Source organism: Cariama cristata, unplaced genomic scaffold (assembly GCF_000690535.1).
Source record: "Cariama cristata isolate BGI_N322 unplaced genomic scaffold, ASM69053v1 scaffold13037, whole genome shotgun sequence".
Classification (NCBI taxonomy): domain Eukaryota; kingdom Metazoa; phylum Chordata; class Aves; order Cariamiformes; family Cariamidae; genus Cariama; species Cariama cristata.
In genome coordinates, this window is record NW_009625000.1 from 17,083 (window position 1) to 34,824 (window position 17,742).

Sequence of the window (17,742 nt, forward strand, 5' to 3'; positions counted from 1 at the left end):
GAATGAATGAATGTGGAAGAAGAAGGGATAACAGTTACTGTAGACCTGTGTGGGGTTAGGAATGAAGGAAGGGTCTAGAGGGATGTCCTCACTAACCTCCACACAAGCTTCTGTCTTTCTACTCCCAAGACTCTTTTACTTTACAGTCGTTAAAAAGAGTAATTGAAGAGACTCAACTTCATGTTCACACCAGAATGACTTTTAATCAGATTATAACTGGGGACTTAGATCTTCTGAACTAATTTAGAAAGCGCAGTCGAAGTGTCTGTGGTTTTGCACCAGACTTATGGCTGTGACTGCATCTGATTCGATCAGAAGAAATTTGTTTCATGTTTGTAGCGGCTGAGTTAGTGGTAGTAAGGTATTGTCCTGTGTGTTCTGCTTTTCTTTTTATTCCTTTCTTGTCTTCTGACTAGTTGTTTTTAATGTTTTAAAGAATATGCAGTGTAAAAATAATGAGAGTAGATGCATGAGCAGATTTCTTCTCTGAAGGAAGCAGTCAAGCTGCGCTCAATAAAATTCTTACATTTGTTTTCTGTATTTCTTTAGTGCTGAAAGAGGCACTAGCTGCACCAATAGGCATGAAACTATAGCAGCAACAGCGCATCATGGCCAGGAAGACACACATGGATGAGGCAGTGTCTTACCCCAGCACAAACTGCTGTTAGTGTTGGTGGCTTGTGTCCTTCAAAATTTCTTTTCGTTTTATTTTTAAACAAAGTCCTAAAAGCTGTCTCACTGCTTATTTGGGTATACATTCTGGGCTCTGAATTACCCTGAATTTTGTAGAGAATGGTACGGTTAAACTGTTGTGACGCAAGAAGGGCAACAAAGCTCAGAAGTGACAAGGAAACTATAGAAAGTATGTAAAGGAAGAGAGTTATAAAAGGTGGATACAGGAAAATATGGTTTAAAGTGGGGTAATCCATTTAAGGTGTTGAAAGTGTGTAACTGGCAGAGAGAAACATAAATGAAGTATTTCACACTTGCATGCTTAATTTTTGGTGATGATTGGTGGTATTTTGTCTTTAGTTTGATGTTGCCACTGTATTTTGTGGTTCTTTCGTGTTGATACACCTAGATGAAGAACTGTACCATCACCTTGCTGTGTCTGAGCAGGAGTCTTCCCACCATAATAGAACTTGCTTCAGGTATTTCAACGAGGAGTATAGTAAAGTTACAAGAGTTGTACTCTCATAATACTTTACTGATTAGTATTGTTATATGTTTGAATGTTGTGCTTTACCAGAGCACAGAGACTTAACGTTGGATGTGACGGTGATTAGGGAGTGAACTAGGAGTTGAGTTCATTTTGGAGAGGAGTTGCCTAAAAATACAGTTATAAGTTAAGGGTCAGTTGGAATAGGTACTTGCTCTGAAAGACAATATAGTCTAAAGGGTTGAGATCCAAGTTTTACTTGTGTTTTGTGGAGTTCTGTCCAATTGGTATCTATAGGAGCCACCACTTTATACCATGATTTGGCTTCTTAGGCAAAAGATGCTGAAGAAATATGCTACTTTGCACCCTTGCAAAGAGTAGAGAGGATGTCTGTTAGAAAAATCTGAAAAAGTCTTTATCTGTCAGTGGTGATAATAACAATTGCCACAATGCAGTGTGTTTTGAATACACTTGAGAAATTATGAGTCTCTTACAGAGGAGGTGAAAAGGAAGAATCTGTGCTGTGATCGGCTTTCCGCAGCATTTCAGGTGTTGCAACAGAAGAGAGTCAGCAAGCTATAAGAAAAAGATGGTTGCAGAAGGACATGGAGACAGCCGTGGAAAAATAGATACTTAAAGTTGTAGATTGTGGTAGGAGACTGGAGGCTTGCTTATCAGAAGACCACTACCTTTTACAATTTTTTTTATCACTTTGTAGTATTTGTGGATGAGAGTTTTCAATGAAATATAATTTCTTCTATTTTAGAAAAGTAAAGAAATTGGTTGTGTTTCAACATTGGAAGTTCCCATCCTGCAATATTGCTCTGCATATTTTTTCTCTCCTGGATCAGAAAAAAGAGTCAAAACTTTTATTTGTTTATTTATTTAAATGTTTTTCTGAATAATTAGTTTAAAAGCCTTGAAATGACTTAGGAAAGGGCTTTTAACTGTATATTTCAGCATACTCAGTGAAGTGACTCAGTTTCTTTCTTTACAAACCTGAAAAAGTAGATTTGTGAAGCATTTGACTTAGAAACTTTTATCAATTTTAGCCTTTTCTTTTGAAATGTTTTTAACAAGGTGATGTGGGATGAGGTCTGCTAATATTTCAGGCAGGCAAAAGTATTCAACTTAAGTTGTTCTTCTATTAGTATGTTATTAGTTCACTGTTGCAGTGCCAAGGAGCTTTTTATAGTTTACTAAGCTGCCAAACAAACAACTTCTATCAAAGTGGAAAGTAAGAAATAGTGGGGTCACGTGATTACTTTGCACTATGGGCTTACACTGGCAGATAAGATGTACTTTTGATATAAAAAGTCTGAAATCAGGATGTCTGGTAAAGAAGGTGCTCAGATTATCAGGCACACGACTTATTTTCCCCCTTCTTGTTCAGTTATCCCTCTGGTAGATGCAAACTGGCTCCTCCTTCCACCCCAACTTTTTCCCTATCTTGTTGTAACTGCTAAACATGGCTCATGCGTGCTCCCCGAACACCTCCTGCTCCCTCCTGGACCTCCAGGGGCATCTGCTGTAGTGAAACATCAGTAAAACTGGTGGCACACAAATGTCAAAAATAGAAGTCAGAGTGATAGAAGATGGTGTTGCTATGGGACTTGGAATTACAGTAATCTTGATTATTGCTTGTAGGTATGGTTTGGAATACCTTGTCATTTTTGAGGCTCATGCTGTCTCGCTAATCTCTAGCTCTTCTGATCCTATCATGTACTTTCTGCAGTGTTATTCAGTATCATGTGTGTCTTGAAATCCCAAAATCTTACCACATCCCCTTTTAACTGTGACTTTGGAGTGGAGACTGTTGAATTCCTATGTAAAGAAGGCTGGTTTCAGTCTGCAACAGCCTAGAGACAGTCAGATTATATGATAGTTTGTATAACCAAATCCACTGTTGAGAGACAGGTATTAGTTTGAGGTTTGTGTGTAGCCGGTAACCTGACTGTCTGAGCAAATCCACTTACAGGCTTTGCTTTGCAAAGTGACCTCCAGTAACCTGTTAGGTGCAGATTTCTGTAACTTCTCCAACCTTACTTTCTTTGGCAAGAATTTAAAACCCAAAGGAGAGGATATGAAACCTATTACCCATCTAATTTTTGAGGAGAAGGGTGGAGGATTGTGTTTTTCCTATCTTGATGTGCCTTCGTCTTTTGCAGTTTTTGCTAGTTATTGTTTTGTTTCTCCTTTCAGTGTTTGACTACAGCTATAGAGATTACATCCTGTCCTGGTATGGGCAACTCAGCAGAGATGAAGGGCAGCTGTACCAGCTGCTATCTGAAGACTTCTGGGAGATTGCCAAGCAGCTGCGACAGAGGCTGAGTCACGTTGATGTGGTTAAAGTTGTCTGCAATGATGTAGTGAAAGCTTTACTCTCGCACTTCTGTGACCTTAAAGGAGCCAACGCCAGGTAAAAACAAAACCCTGCATTTCATTGGAATTTTCTGCTCCTCTGTTTGCTTTCAGATGTGCTATATCAAAGCAGCGATGAGTGTAACGCTTTTGTAGGCAACTGATAAAGAAAACAGTTTAAGCTTATTGCCAGTTTTGGAGATCAAGCAGGCTTCAGGGCATCTGTAAGACCTGCGGAAGGAAACACTTATCCTCCTTTTTCTCAGCATTTGAATTCACTGCTGTTTCCATTTCATTCTTGAATCCTTTGCTCACGGTAGGAGGTGGGCTGTGCGAGAGTTCCTGCAAGTAGTGTGAACCTGCAAGGGAAAGGAGAGGTGCTGTCAGAGCAATCAACAGATGAAAAGATAGTTATTTGCACCTTTCCCAAAATAGCACCAGGGTTAATTCCATTCAGTTTCCCATTTCTTCTAACCCTTGGAGGCAAAGCCTTCTGGTTTGTGTAAGTGACCTGTCCTGCAGTAACAAGATTTTTCTCCTGGAATAATTGTTGGCTGGATTTTCTTTCTCTGTTTAGGTTACCTTGCTAATTCCATAAATTTCCTTTTTGGCAAGGTTCTCTTTGTCCACTTAAAAAGGTCAGCTATCCACTAAATACTAGAGTTACACCCAAATTGTAATTGCAAATAGGAACTCTTGGCCTATGCAGTTCCCACATCTGAATGCACAATTTATGTAATTGTGCATGGAATTTGGGCTTATGTCTGCACTTACCTGTGTTTCAGTTATCCTAATTGAAATATGCTTTGGTTGTTCAGATTAGACTACACATTTTGTACTATGAAGTTGTTTTGCCTCCTGTTACATCCACGTATTTTTAACATCCCTTCAGAGAAAAAAGATCAAGTGTTTTCTGTCAGTGATCAGTCTGTGTGTTGCCATTCACACTCCATTCTGTTCTGGAGCAGAAGATAGGGTTAATGTATTTGGGGTAGGTGCCGGCTTTACGTACCCTAACGTGTAGGAAATAAAGACAAAAAAGAAACTAAAGGATGGTTGCATTCAAGAAAAGAAGAAATGAAGGTGTATGCGCGTTGCAGTAGAACTTGCACTGGATTCCAGATACTGCTTGCTTTCAGCTCTGGAATGTGGTGGAAATCTCTTGGTCAGGTAAAGCTCTCAAGTGTGCTCCCTGATTTTTAAGCATTATGCTTGCACTTACCCTTTGTTGCAGTAAAGTGTTTGCTTTTGGGAAGAGTTTGATTTGAACAATTAAAGGATGAGGATGGTATTTTTTTTTTTAAAGTGTAAATGTTTTCCTGTTTGAAGCTGGGGACATAGAACCTACAATTGCAGCATTACTAATAATAATTAATGCTGATTCTTGCTGAAGTTCCTTATCTACTGAGAATTAGGACCACTTCCTCTAGGTCTTCGTTGGATTGCCCTTTCCACTATATAGAGCTAAAATAAATTCACTCGGGTGTTTTCCAATTAACTTTTTCACATTGGAATGGTAAATACACCTTAGTCAATGCTGGATAAGGTAGGCTGCATTAACATGGCAATGAAAAAAGTCCTATCAAGAATTAATGTGGTAGTGGGTTGAAAAAACCCAACAGCTGCAACTGCAGATTTTGTATAGGTTGAAACTGGACCCGTTGACTGTTCCTCACAATACTGCAAGGCTGTGAATTCACAAGGAGGAAGATCTGGTTTTAAGGTGCCTAAGAGCAGATCAGCAGCATGATGCTGCATGACACAAAATGTGAAGCACTGGTATATCCTCATGCTGCTTATCCAAACTTGCTCAAAAAGTCCAGGAAGGTTTATGGAAATTGCACAGGGCTCACCTTTTCTTGACAGATGGAGAGAGGGCTTAAATGCTGTGTATGTACTATGGCAAAGTCAGCAGAAATGTGACATTGTGCTCATACACTACAGATTGAATTTGTACTGCTGCGTGATCTGAGCATACATATAATAAACCTGGAGGCACCATCAAAGACTCTGATACTGTTTTATTTTGAAGGGAATTTGTGATTTTAAGAATAATTTGAGTTTTGTACTGAATTGCCTACTGCTATGGAGTTTACTGTGCTAGAAGTTGCTGACATTTTAAGCAATAGACTCAGAACTACAAAGTATGACGCTTCTACCTTGGAAGCCTTCAGTTCATTTCTATATTGCCACAGTTCAAACACGGAAATTTCTTCTTCATAAGGTAGGGAACTAGAGATCATCTTGACCTACCTTTGCTTTCTGTCAATGTTTTAAAGATGGTAGTAAATTTAAATTGACATTCACATATTTCCCTCTATGTGTCTAATAATGAATACGGTTAGTTTTTGGAGATAAATATAGTGGAACAGAGACTGTAATTAGCGCAAGGTATCTTTCCTGTTGTGATACCTGTTGGAGCATCACATCTTTTTTGAGCTGCTGAGTTTATACTGCAATGCGACAACAAAGGGCATTTTGTCTCTTATCTGGTGGCTTATGAAGTTTTAAATACCTCTTGTACCATCTCTGAAGGCGGTGCCTCATACACCACTTTGTCTCAGTTCTCTTATATGACAACAGATAAATGCACTAAAGTGACGGAAAGAAACCGTCTGTGCCCTGGAGGAGAGAGATGTCTGTTTCTTCAGTGTGAAGTTCATGTGGTTTGTCACTGGGTGCACGTCAGCCACCGAAATCGCTTTGCTTTTTACCTTTCACTGACTAGCTTTGACCTGTGATATCTGATAGATTGGGATGTCTGAGGGGATGAAAATCGGCTGCGACCTTTCAGAATGAGAAAGGATGCTACAGTCCTTCCCTTTGCTCCTGCTTTCCCTCTGGCTTACGTGTCATGAGGCTTCTCTTAGTAATAAACAGCTCAAGGTAAATGGCCAGCAGAGGCCAACAGATGAGGAAAAATGCTTCCCTGAATGGGGGAGAGCATGAGAAGAGAAGAGGCCACTTCCACACTGGCCAGTGGGAGGCACGGAATTGGGAGGGAGAAACCTGGCAGTGTTGAGTCTGTTTCCCCTTTCCCTATTCTACCCCTGGCTTTCTTTAACAGCAACTGTCTTTCTTGTGCCTGCCAGACACTACTAGAGAGTGAAATAAGGGCAGAGACACTCCTCTAGCCATGGGCAGAACTGTCTGGGGTGACATAGAGCCATGCAAGCTGTAGGCAAGACAACTCCCAAATTTCTCATTTTACATGCATCGCTGGGGTGTGCTTTGAGGTCCAGTTGGGCCTCCAAAGGATCCTGTCACTTGTCAGTTACAAAATTTGTGGCAATTCAGAATATTTTAGACGGGAAACCATTTTGTTTCTAATATTAGCTCAGGGTAGAAATGGAATATGATACTTCCCTGTGTCCAGTGTTAGCTAGTTTATGAGTTTGAGATACAGAGGAAAAATCAACCTTGGATTTATTGGTAGAAGCCAGTGCTCTTTTCCCTTATGTTGTACAGAATCAGGAGCACATTTATGACAGGATTAGCCAAGCGCATCCTGCAGGGTAGAGAGGGTAGTATTTGGCCATTCTTGTTTTATAGCAGCTTTTATCCCTTCATTCCTTTATATCTCACTCAAGTGCCTTTCCTTGGCTACTTTAAGCAGAATATAAGCAAGCTGAATACAGGCAATGCCGTTTTATGTGATCAAGGATGGAGCGTGAGCTGAGTAAGGTGGTGTATAATGCTGGAAACGTTAATGTTGGTATGTAGGTGCAGTGTTGTCTCTGGTGGCGGTGTACTTTCTGGGGGCTAGAATTACCTGATCCTGGGAATGTAGTCTTACTCTGGTAACATGGTATGTTTGTTGAAAGCCAGAGGCAGCTAGTCCTCTGGATAAAATGCACAGTCAGTATCGCAAAGATTTAGCAAAGTGAAAAAAAAACAACTACTAGTCTCTTTCTTTGAAGCTGTCCACGTGAATGGAAGAGGAAGTTCCCTTAGACTTACTGTGGGCTAAGAATAACCACATCAAATATTACTACAGAACTATTAACATTTGATAAATAACACCCTATGCTCGTGGTCTCTAAACTGCAGTGTAGGCAAAATGAGATGTGCCAACATGAGATAATTGGGCAAATGGGATTTGAAGATAGTTAATCCTTGCCTCTTCTTGAACCTCCTGACAGGCAGTGCTTTTTGAACAAATCTCAGTGAGAAGAGGTCACAGTGACACTGATTTTTTTTATTTATTCCCCCCCCCTTTTCCTTCCTCTTTCATCTTTTGGTTAGGAGTTTTCTCTGTTTGTCTTTTAACCTACAGCTGGGGCACCTTGATCCCTAAGGTAAAGGAAGAATTGGTTTCTGGAAATATGGTTATGTGAAGTTGCAGGCTGATTCTGGGAAGTGGACTGCTACATGACATCTGATGGGGTGCTCAGAAGTGTTTGTGTGTGTCTGTGTGCACAGACTTGCAGTGTAAGTCATGTCGTAGCAAAATGGATGCTTGAGGGCTGCAGGCTACTCCCAGTGCTGATTCAGAACCGATATTTAAGGGCTCAAAGCTCTTGGAAAGTGTTGGAGGGAGAAGTGCGGTGGGGAAATGGCTGTTTGAGAGATCAGTATGACAAGCAAATTGGGATTTAAGTTTGTATTGTACATGTTTTGATAATATTCCTTTTGTTTTCTATGTATTACCTACAGGATAAGGAGAGAAGACAGGTTTAAAACTCAATTCTTAGTTTTCTTGACCCATGTGAATACCTTTGCATGTATAGGTTATTTAACTGTTATATTTTTTTTGATTACAATATGTAGTGTGATAAGATTCTCAGTAAAAATAAAAGGTGCTGCCACCACAAACTGCTCAAGAGCAGATTGATGTAAAGGGAATTTAAGCACTTGAGATTTAACTTGGTTAATCCTATGGATGCATCCAAGTTGTCAGGATAGCTACTAAACACCTCCCACAGTTCCTGTTTTTCTTTTCTAATTCCATTTGCCACCCACAAACCAGGAATACCAAGAACTGCTTATCACACCCAGCCTCTGGAAAGGAGTATCGAGAGGATTAGTATGAAATTGTAGAAGTTTGTTGCAATGGGAACAGCTATATGAAAGTGCTGAGGACAAAATAGTCATGAAAAGCCAAGGTCTGAGCACGTTACTAAAATTGACTCATGGGTAGCAGCAGGTGTAAATTTCGACATTGCCTTCAAGCTTCAGTGTGGGAAGTTTGGGCTTCCTGTTAATCATTGAGTATGACCTAGACACCACAATAAGCGTTAGGATGTCCTGGTGCTGGTATGGTCAATACCACAGCTTGTAAGCCATTATCAGCATGACATGTCAAATGCTTTTTCCTGAAAGAGGTAACTATGATGTGTATAAATGATATGGTTATCTTCACAGTAAATATTAGGTAAAGTGATTTATAAAACTTGCTGATGTATGTTGATAAAATTGGCAGCTGGGGAGATTTTGGTGTTGGCTTTGTCCTTATTTTTTGTTGTACTTTTAGGGTTTGGTGTGGTTTGTTTTCAGATATGTTTGGGTTTTTTTTTTTAGTAGGTACTTTTTTTCAGATGTGTTTGATGCTGACTTGTAAAGGTCTAAATTTGCTGCTTTTATTTCTTAGAAAGTTCAAATAGATCAAGCAATTTTTTATATGCTGCACTGTCAAGAAACTTAGAGATCTAAGGGCAATACAGGTGACGAGACGCAGGCTGCATGTGGTTCTGGTAGTTCTCAGAATCAGTTTAATGAAAGCGCGTGGTGAGAGTTGAATGTACTGATGAAAGTCATTTAGAGCGAGTTGCATGTGTACTTCAGCTCACAATTGCACTGATTGAGACTTAAATGTAACTCTGCAAGACTCTCTCTTGAAAGGCTAATTAAAGAAATAGCAAGGCTGAAAGGAACATTTTGTGATTTCTCTGTTTATTTAAAGAGAAAGGATCCATACATAATTTCCTGTAGAGTTGTTGTTAATGTTTTTACGGACTCTTTGGGTTTTGGTTTTTGTTTGTTTTTTTTTAATGGGGGTGGGTTTTTTCACTTTTTTGTGAGGTTTTGTTGTGTTTGTCTTTTTTTTTTTTTTTTTTTAAATATAATTTATTTATTTGCTTGATTCCTGTTTTCAAAGCAGACAGATTTATCTTGTTTGTTATCATCATTAAGTTCCTGGTCATGCATGTCTCCTAATCAGTGTACTTATTTTGGGGTTTCTTACCCTTGAAACAGTGGTACTGCCAACTCTAAACCTGCGAAGTCCCAAGTTGCACGGGCATTGTAAATGATAACTTTAGGGTTGCCTTTTATTTTTTTTTTTCACGCCTTTTAGGATCCATTTTTAAGCTCTTCCATGCCATCATGAGGATTGAGACTATATAAAAATAAAGGCAATGCTTCGCATCAGGAACATATATCCAACCACAAATACTAAGACTCTTTTAATACTCCTGACTGTAATGAGCCTTTACAATACAGGGGGTTAGCAGATGGTCCTAATTAAAACTGTGGTTATCTAGAGTAGATCCTAGATGAAAAGAGATATTTCCACAAGGTCCCTGTCTTGGGAAACCTGGAAGCCCAGTCATAGATGACAGTCCAGTGTTACAGGGTCCTGCATTCCTGAGAAATGAGGAATTGTTTTTAAAGAGAGGTTGATGTTGGCTCAGAGTTGCTTGTATCATGGGAAGGAAATGATGGTATTTCTATAACTTTGGTAATATTTTAACTGCATATCTTCAGGAATACCAAAGCAAATCTGCTGTTCTGCTTTCCTTGATGAAGTGCTGGATAAACTTGCAAGTTTGCAGCAGTAGAGGGTGAAGTCTTGGTATTGATGATGTTCAGAGGGATGTGTAATCTGTAATTGCACAAAGCAATCTCAGAGCAGGGGATACTTGCAGTCGGTGTCAGTTTGGTCCCAAAGAAAAGTACTGCTTGGAACAGAATCATACAAAGGAATTCGCTTTGGCAGGCCTTACCTGTGGATCTATATTCACAGGCTGCTACCTGATCATTCACCGTTTTGGAGGGCAGCTGAAGGAAATCCTTTCATTTTCTGACGCTATAAAATAGCATTGGATAGTGTTAAAAATGCAAAGCAGGCTTAAAGATTTCAAAAAATAAAAGTTACGGAAAAGAAACATATGCAAGGTGAAGACTGGCTTTGTAGCTCATGGCGGAGTGAAGAGGGATATGACCTGTAAGCATGCTGTGTAAAGCAGTCCAGTGTTTTAAATCACTGGAGTCAGCTGCATCTTGGTACACCAATATATGTCACTATTACTTCAGTCTTGATTGTTCAAGAAGACACAAATGAATTAAGTTACCACTTACCATTATTTTTCTATGGCCTAAAGCAGATTAAATGAACTGGTTTACAAAACTTGTATCATGCCTGTTTTGGAACTGTTTGCTGGAGTGCCACATTTATATTAGTTCACTGCACACAGTTGTGCTCAGAATGTATGGATAATTGGCTGGGCTTTCAAAGCTCGCTCTAGGAATATCTGTGTGCAGTTTTAGTTACGTTTTCTGTGATGAGTAAGTGACCTTTTGTTTGGAAAATCCAACCACACAGTCCTAATAACATATGTTCAAAATTGGATAGGAAGAGAAATAATGCCTATATTGCTATTTGGGTTATTTAATAGCACTTAATGTCTGTATAGACACTGGAGAGGTGTAGCAGCACTCTGCTTTGGATACGTGCGTGTGGATTGCAGTTAAGTTTCTGCGTTTCCTGTTGCCCTCTGCAAAATGAACAGTGAGTTTCTTGCTCTCCATCACATTCCCACAGAGTTGAAGATCTAGGTTTTATATCAAGCCTTAAGAATATGCCTGATCAGAACGTCTTAGCTCCTGCTCCAGGATAGTAAACAGACATGGTTTGTTCCCTGAGCAGTGGTATTAATACTTCTGTGATTGCTCACGGCTGCCTTTTTTTTTTTATGAGTATCAGTGAAGGGGAAGCCTGAGTTACAAGGGATGCTGTTTTCTGGACACACCTTTTGTTTATACACAACGTATTTTCCCTGTAAGCTGATCAAAGGTTATATTGAGGCAAATAGAAGTGTAATGCTTCATGTATAAATGCAAAAGAGGATATAAGCCTGGATGTCTTGTCTGTTTTACCACTGGCATATTGATTTATTTTGTAGCTGTTAAGCCTCCCCCTCAAGCTTCCTCTCCTGCTTTTAGTCTCCCCTTTATTTCTCTTGCCCAAACAGCAATAAAAACTGCAGGATTTGTTGACATAACTGTTTGGCACTGATGTGCAAGGCTTGTTTAGAGTTGAATTTCCTGAAGACTTTGTTTCTCTATTCTTTTCATAAAAAACTGGTGGGGTTCTGTGCCTTCCCTTTGGCTTTTTAGATCGCATTTTAGGTACAATTTAGCTAGGAAAACAATTGAAAGAACCTCTCTTCTAGAGAGTCATGTTCTCTTAGGTAATGGAGATAACTTCAGAAAAAATTGACACTCTTCTTAAATGGCTTGTTAACAGAGAGTGTGCAGCTCTGCTCCCCCCTTGCATTCCTGTAGACACCAACACGTTAGACAAATTAGAAGGGTAAGAATCATGTATTTGCCTTTCTACTTGCTTATTCTGTTCCATTTTCCATTTGTGTTCAGTTGACTGTTTATCAGAAAAGTCCTGGTGCAGGTTCAGCTTGGCCAAGCTATACGTATTGGCTCTTGACTGGGAGTGAATTTGTACAATAGGGAGACAAAGATTATGAGAAATAGCTTCTCTTGCATGGATGATAGTATAGGCGCAGTTAATGTTCCAGGGTGTTTGCAGTCTCAAACAGACTGGCATTCCTCAGGAGACTTGTAGAGAGATATCGAAGGCAAAGAAGACTAATCTAAGTTTAGTGGAATGTTATGTGCATTATGGCTCTGTTTTGTTCTTTGCACATATTATGAAAGTATAGCTTGATCTAATCACTATGCAGGAAGTCCCACAAAATAAGGTAAGAGTGTCCAAAAAGGATGGGGTTTGTATGTTCACAGGCAAAAAAGCAATCGCCACTTGCTTTTAGTTCTAACTCTGTATCATTGCTGTTAATACACAGGAATCAGTTGTTAAGAGAGGTTAGTTTGCTGCGACCCAACTGATGTTCAGTGTAAGTCATCCTTTTTGCTTCTGGCTGTGTTTCTACATGGCTGACTTTGAGTGGACCAACCTGTCCAGAAAAAGACTTTACTTCCCCAATGAGAGGTGGCTGTACATAAACAACCCAGACTTTCTGTCTGCCCGTAGTCTGCCTGGGACGTGTCTGGTTTTGGATAAATAATGAATGCCTTTAGGGAGAGCATGTGGTGGGGAATGTTTGATGCAGCGTAGAGAAGTCTGTAGGGTATGTCTGGAATATGCAAGAGGAATGGAAACGCACTGAGGAAAATAGCTAGGTATTTAGCTGCCAGAGAGAGAAGATCCTACCAGAACAAGATAAACAGCTTTCTGAGCTCAGTCAGCTGCACCACCTGTGCTGGTTGATAATGAAGACTACACATCATCTTCATGAGTCGCTGCTCCTCAGAAGAACAGAATATTTGCATCCAAGCTGTTCCAAGGGACTTGTTTTGATATCTGTCTGTCTTGTAACAATTGAAACCTCCTCCATCATCCACATTTGACAACAAAACATTTGATTTGGGATTGAATAAGAGACTTCAGTCAAATCAAAACCAAATGTCATCTTTACATTCCTGTTGTTCTGAAAATTAATTAAAAAACTAATTTTGGTCACCATGAGACAAATGACTTGTATGATTAGAACAGAATTAGAGCTATTATTAGAGTATTGTTACTCTTCAACATATTTGGTCCCTCCTGGACTGACTAGCAAAAATCAGTTGTTACACGATGCTGCCTGTCACTAGTGGCCTTATAAGTGGTGTCGAACTGAAAACTTTTGGTTGGACTGTATACAGTTCTTGGTCACTTTTTCACGTACAGAGGCAGTGGGCTGGGAGCAGCTCTGTGAGTAACAGTCAGTTGACTCTAACCAGAACAGCAGGAAAGGAAGCAGATGTCGTAGGTGATGAGAGGAGGCACTAATATGAGACATGAATCATCTGAGCCTTTGTAACACCTTGGAGCCTGAAGACCAGTCCTGGCTGCCTTTGGAAATTACCGTGGGGCCTCTCAGGTGACACTGCATTGGTCTTGCTGTAACCACTGGCATGGTCACCTTGCTGTTGGACTGTACATCTGTGATTGGAGCACACCAGGCATGTGGCCATGAAAAAACTGCTAGGGCACCTTGTCTCTGCTTCTACAGCCATTGTGGTATAAAGAAAAGGTGCTGCCGTGTCTTGCACTAAGGAGTTCCCTTGGCACGTCCAGTCAAACATGTTCTGAGAAGTCCAGAAACCCAAGAGATGAACTGTTCAGTATTGGGCACAAAATCAAGGTGGAGGAGGCTTGCTCCCTGTTTCTTTCAGAGCTGTGATCAGAAGAGCTGTTTGTGGGGAGTCTGCAAACAACACAAACTGTGCTATCATGGGCTTGCTTATCCAGCAGCACGTTGCTGTGCATGTTCGGTGGTGCACGGCACCCACGCAGTGCTTCCTGCTGCAGCAGAGGCGCAACCACCCCTTCGCTGTTAGCTCCGAAAGACTCTGTCTTGCCATCTTCCCAAAATACACTCACCATGATTGCCAGGAGCAGGCAGGACCTATTTGCCTGTTTGGTGGCAGGAAAAGGTGTGTGTTAGTATAATACGTTGCTATAAAGTATAGCACACTATACCTGTCCTAACTCCAGACCTGCTGTGATGCACTTCCTTTAAGTTAGAAGCCTAACTCTTTTACCAAGTGCAAAGTGAAACAAGCAAGAAATTTTGGGTTTCTTCCATCCGTTAGTATGCAGCTTGCGTAACCCTTGCAGTTAGCAAGTGGGTGATAGCGAATGCCCTCCTGAGCGGTCTGAGAGCGATTCTGGCTGAGAGTGTTGTTCTGCTCCTTCTTGAAGCTGAAACAGAATTGGCCAAAGGCAAGGATCTGACTCCACTGAAGATAGGCAAGATGGACCCTGACTCTGAAGCATTTAGGATGATGGAGGAAAACTGTGACTTTGTTCCCTACTTTTTTTTTTTTTCAAATCTGTGGTGATTTATTAGTATGTAACGTGAGCATATTCCAGCTTCAGCCTGCTGATCAGAGGACTCAGCTTAAGGCAAGTTCTCTTGTCTCTTCTCTGAATGGTTCTGTGATCTCTGCATGCCTGAGGTGCTCATATCCAACCAAGAGTTGTTATTTGGTTTGGCCAAGAGGTGACTCACCAAATCTGTGATCTGGCTAAGGTGTGACTTGGAAGATGCAGGTTGAGACCTATCAGACTGAGCAGAGCCTAAAGTCCAGGCCTCTTGCCCCCTCTGAGGTGAGCATGCTGCCCACAGGGGTATTGCCCCAAATGTGAGGTTGCACACACATGCTGAGCCCCTACAGTTTCATGCTTTGTATACCCCACGGATACTGGTAACAATATGGTTGGTTCTCACTTGCCAAACTACTGAGGGGCCTTGTCTGGCCAAGTTTCTTTGCGCTTTGGGAGTCAATTTGCCTTTCTCTGTTTGCCATCACAATTCTACCCTCTTTCTACATCTGTGGGTGGGTTTTAAAAATCTTTTTCTAAATTGGTTTTCCACTTACGGTGTAGATGGCTGATAATGCCAAGTCTTTTACTATATAGGTATCTTGCACAGACCAATTTGTTGTAGCCTGCAGGTGACAAATTGAAAACTGCTGTTCTAGGAGAAGTCAGGTCAAACAGGCCAGTTGTTTACTGAGAGATTTATTTGCCAGTAACGAAGGAAAGATGGTAACTCCAGTATCTAACAGGTAGACCTGTTTCGCAAACTAGATATGATCCCAAATCCTCTGCTTAAAGGTTCAGATTTAGAATTAGCTTGCTCTACAAGAATGAATCTGCTGCTTGAGTTTGTCTTATCGATTGTTCTGAAAAACTGGACGAGATTTCACAGTAAGTTCAATGACGGAAAAATTGCTTTTTTTATTCAGAGAACCTTTTTTCCTCCCACTTGCTGAGCTCTCTGTGTTTGATGCAGTTTTAAAATACTGTATTTCTGTTTTGGCAGGTGAAAACATTGACAGGACAAAGGAATTTGGAAATGTGTCTTAACATCATTAAGAAAAATAAGCAGGATTTGGAAAATATACATGGTTTAAAGTGTTTCTTTACTGAAGTTACTTACCTGATAATGGATTTTGGATATTTTATCGATTAGCAACTAATCGTGATACAAATAGTATATAAGTTCTCTTGCTTTTTTCCTTCCTTTGTTTCTTTCTTCCCCCCTTAGGCAGGAAGATCCACCGAGACCTTTTTTGCTGCACCCATGCTTGAGGAGCTCTGACGAAGAAGTAAGATTCCTGCAAAAATGTTCTCAAATTCTGGTGTATTGTCTCCTACCCTCAAAGGATGTCCAGTCTGTCAGCTTGCGCATAGTCCTTGCAGAAATACTTGCAACAAAAGGTAGATCAAAGATCAGAGATGATTAACCATTTGCACCTGTACAATATTAGTAATTACAGACGTCATTATGTATAAGTCTTGATGTCCTGCTTTTAAATTCTGAAATTTAATTTGTGATAACCAGTAAAGCACTTTATATTCTCAAAATCAAGTATATACTTACTTGACTCTCCTGACTTGATGCCAGGCTGTTTAACATCTTTCAGGATAAAATGCAATTTATCCATTTTGTTCTTCTATTTTCTTCATAGAGGAACATTTTGCAGTCTTCCATGGCATTATTTTTGGTGATTATATGAATAACTCTGGCCTTTTATATTTTATTCAGATACGTAGAATCCATAGACTTAAGGATGCGATTATAACTGAATTGTGATACCAGATTTAATTAATTTTTTTTTAGACTTTGATTTATCCAGTGTGGTTTTTTAATTGAGGGTTTTCTATTTTGCTTTTTTATTTTATCAGCTACACTTTAATCTGATTATAAATGCACTAGTCATCTTATGTCACTGAAGTCAAATTCAGAAATTATGAAGTCTCAAGTATATTATGCTATTCAGTTTACTTTTAATTTTCATTTATAGTGGCTGTAATGTCACAGCCTTCAAGGCACACAGCAGAAAGAACAAAAACACTTGGAATTTTCCAAATAGAGCTCAGCTTTGTCAATGTACATCAATTTGTGTAATAGAATAAATAAACAGTTTTATCAAGAAAGTACATCCAATCTCAAATGTATTATGTAGTCCAGAAGACTGGTTTTGGATTTTCATCAACTTGCATATTTATTTTTGCCTTTTATTTTCAATTTTGTTTTGAAGGACAGCAGTTATTCTTCAGCATAAGGATTTTGTTTTAAAATATTTTTCCTCTCCAGTACTGAAACCAGTGGTGGAACTGCTGAGCGATCCAGATTATATTAACCGAATGCTACTCAGCCAGCTGGAGTACAGAGAACAGATGAATGAGCATCAGAAGAAAGACTACACATATGCTCCTTCTTATGAGGAGTTCATCAAGCTCATTAACAGCAGCTCTGATGTTGAGTTCCTGAAACAACTGAGGTATTTAATGTTTTGCTGTAGCTCATTCAAAACTAAACACGCTGCTTTTGCCAGCCCATTATTGAGATTTGAATGAGTTGTGATTTTTTTCTTTTTAAATTAAATTTTAGATTTCTTTTCATTTTGATGAAGCAGAGACAGTAAGGCTAATAAACCACAACATTTGTTAAATCTCTAATATAGTCAGCTTTTTAGTGCAGTTGCAGAAAACGTTAAAGATTTCCGCTTAGTAGTATACTGGAGATGACTGTACTGTTGAAAGGCATACCAGACCCTTCTTTACAGCTTGCCTCTGTGGAGTTAGATAAAATAGTATGTAGAATTTCCACTAGTGTGTGGTTGTCTCCTCATTATATTTATGAAGTGGTGGTCTGGTGACTGTGAGCTGTAGCGACCCTATGGACACTGGGCATTCAGAGCAGCTTCCTGTGGTTCTGTGACATGAAAGAGGCATTTGAGTTCCAGCACATTTTACCACTGGATCAGAGGTTTTCCTGGACTGTTGCAGGGAGGTGTTTCTCAACTGAATCCTTCTTAAACATGTTAACAAACACTGAAGAATTGCTTAAAGACCAAAAAAAACCCCACAAAGCTCCTACATATCATGAGTTTGTTTGATGTTCCTGTTTTCTAATGCAAATAACACCTGCTCACTTTCATACTAATTCCACCACCACCACCACCCCCCC

The 17,742-nt window shown here is 39.8% G+C and overlaps 1 protein-coding gene across 1 annotated transcript in view; it reads left to right on the forward strand.

Annotated features, from left to right (window-relative positions):
- Positions 1-17,742, forward strand: part of LOC104164184 (sorting nexin-25-like) — a 69,425-nt gene that overhangs the window by 4,780 nt on the left and 46,903 nt on the right. The window contains 3 exon segments of the mRNA XM_009703441.1: positions 3,362-3,578; positions 15,814-15,986; positions 16,867-17,053. Of these exon segments, the coding sequence (XP_009701743.1) occupies positions 3,362-3,578; positions 15,814-15,986; positions 16,867-17,053 (577 nt within the window).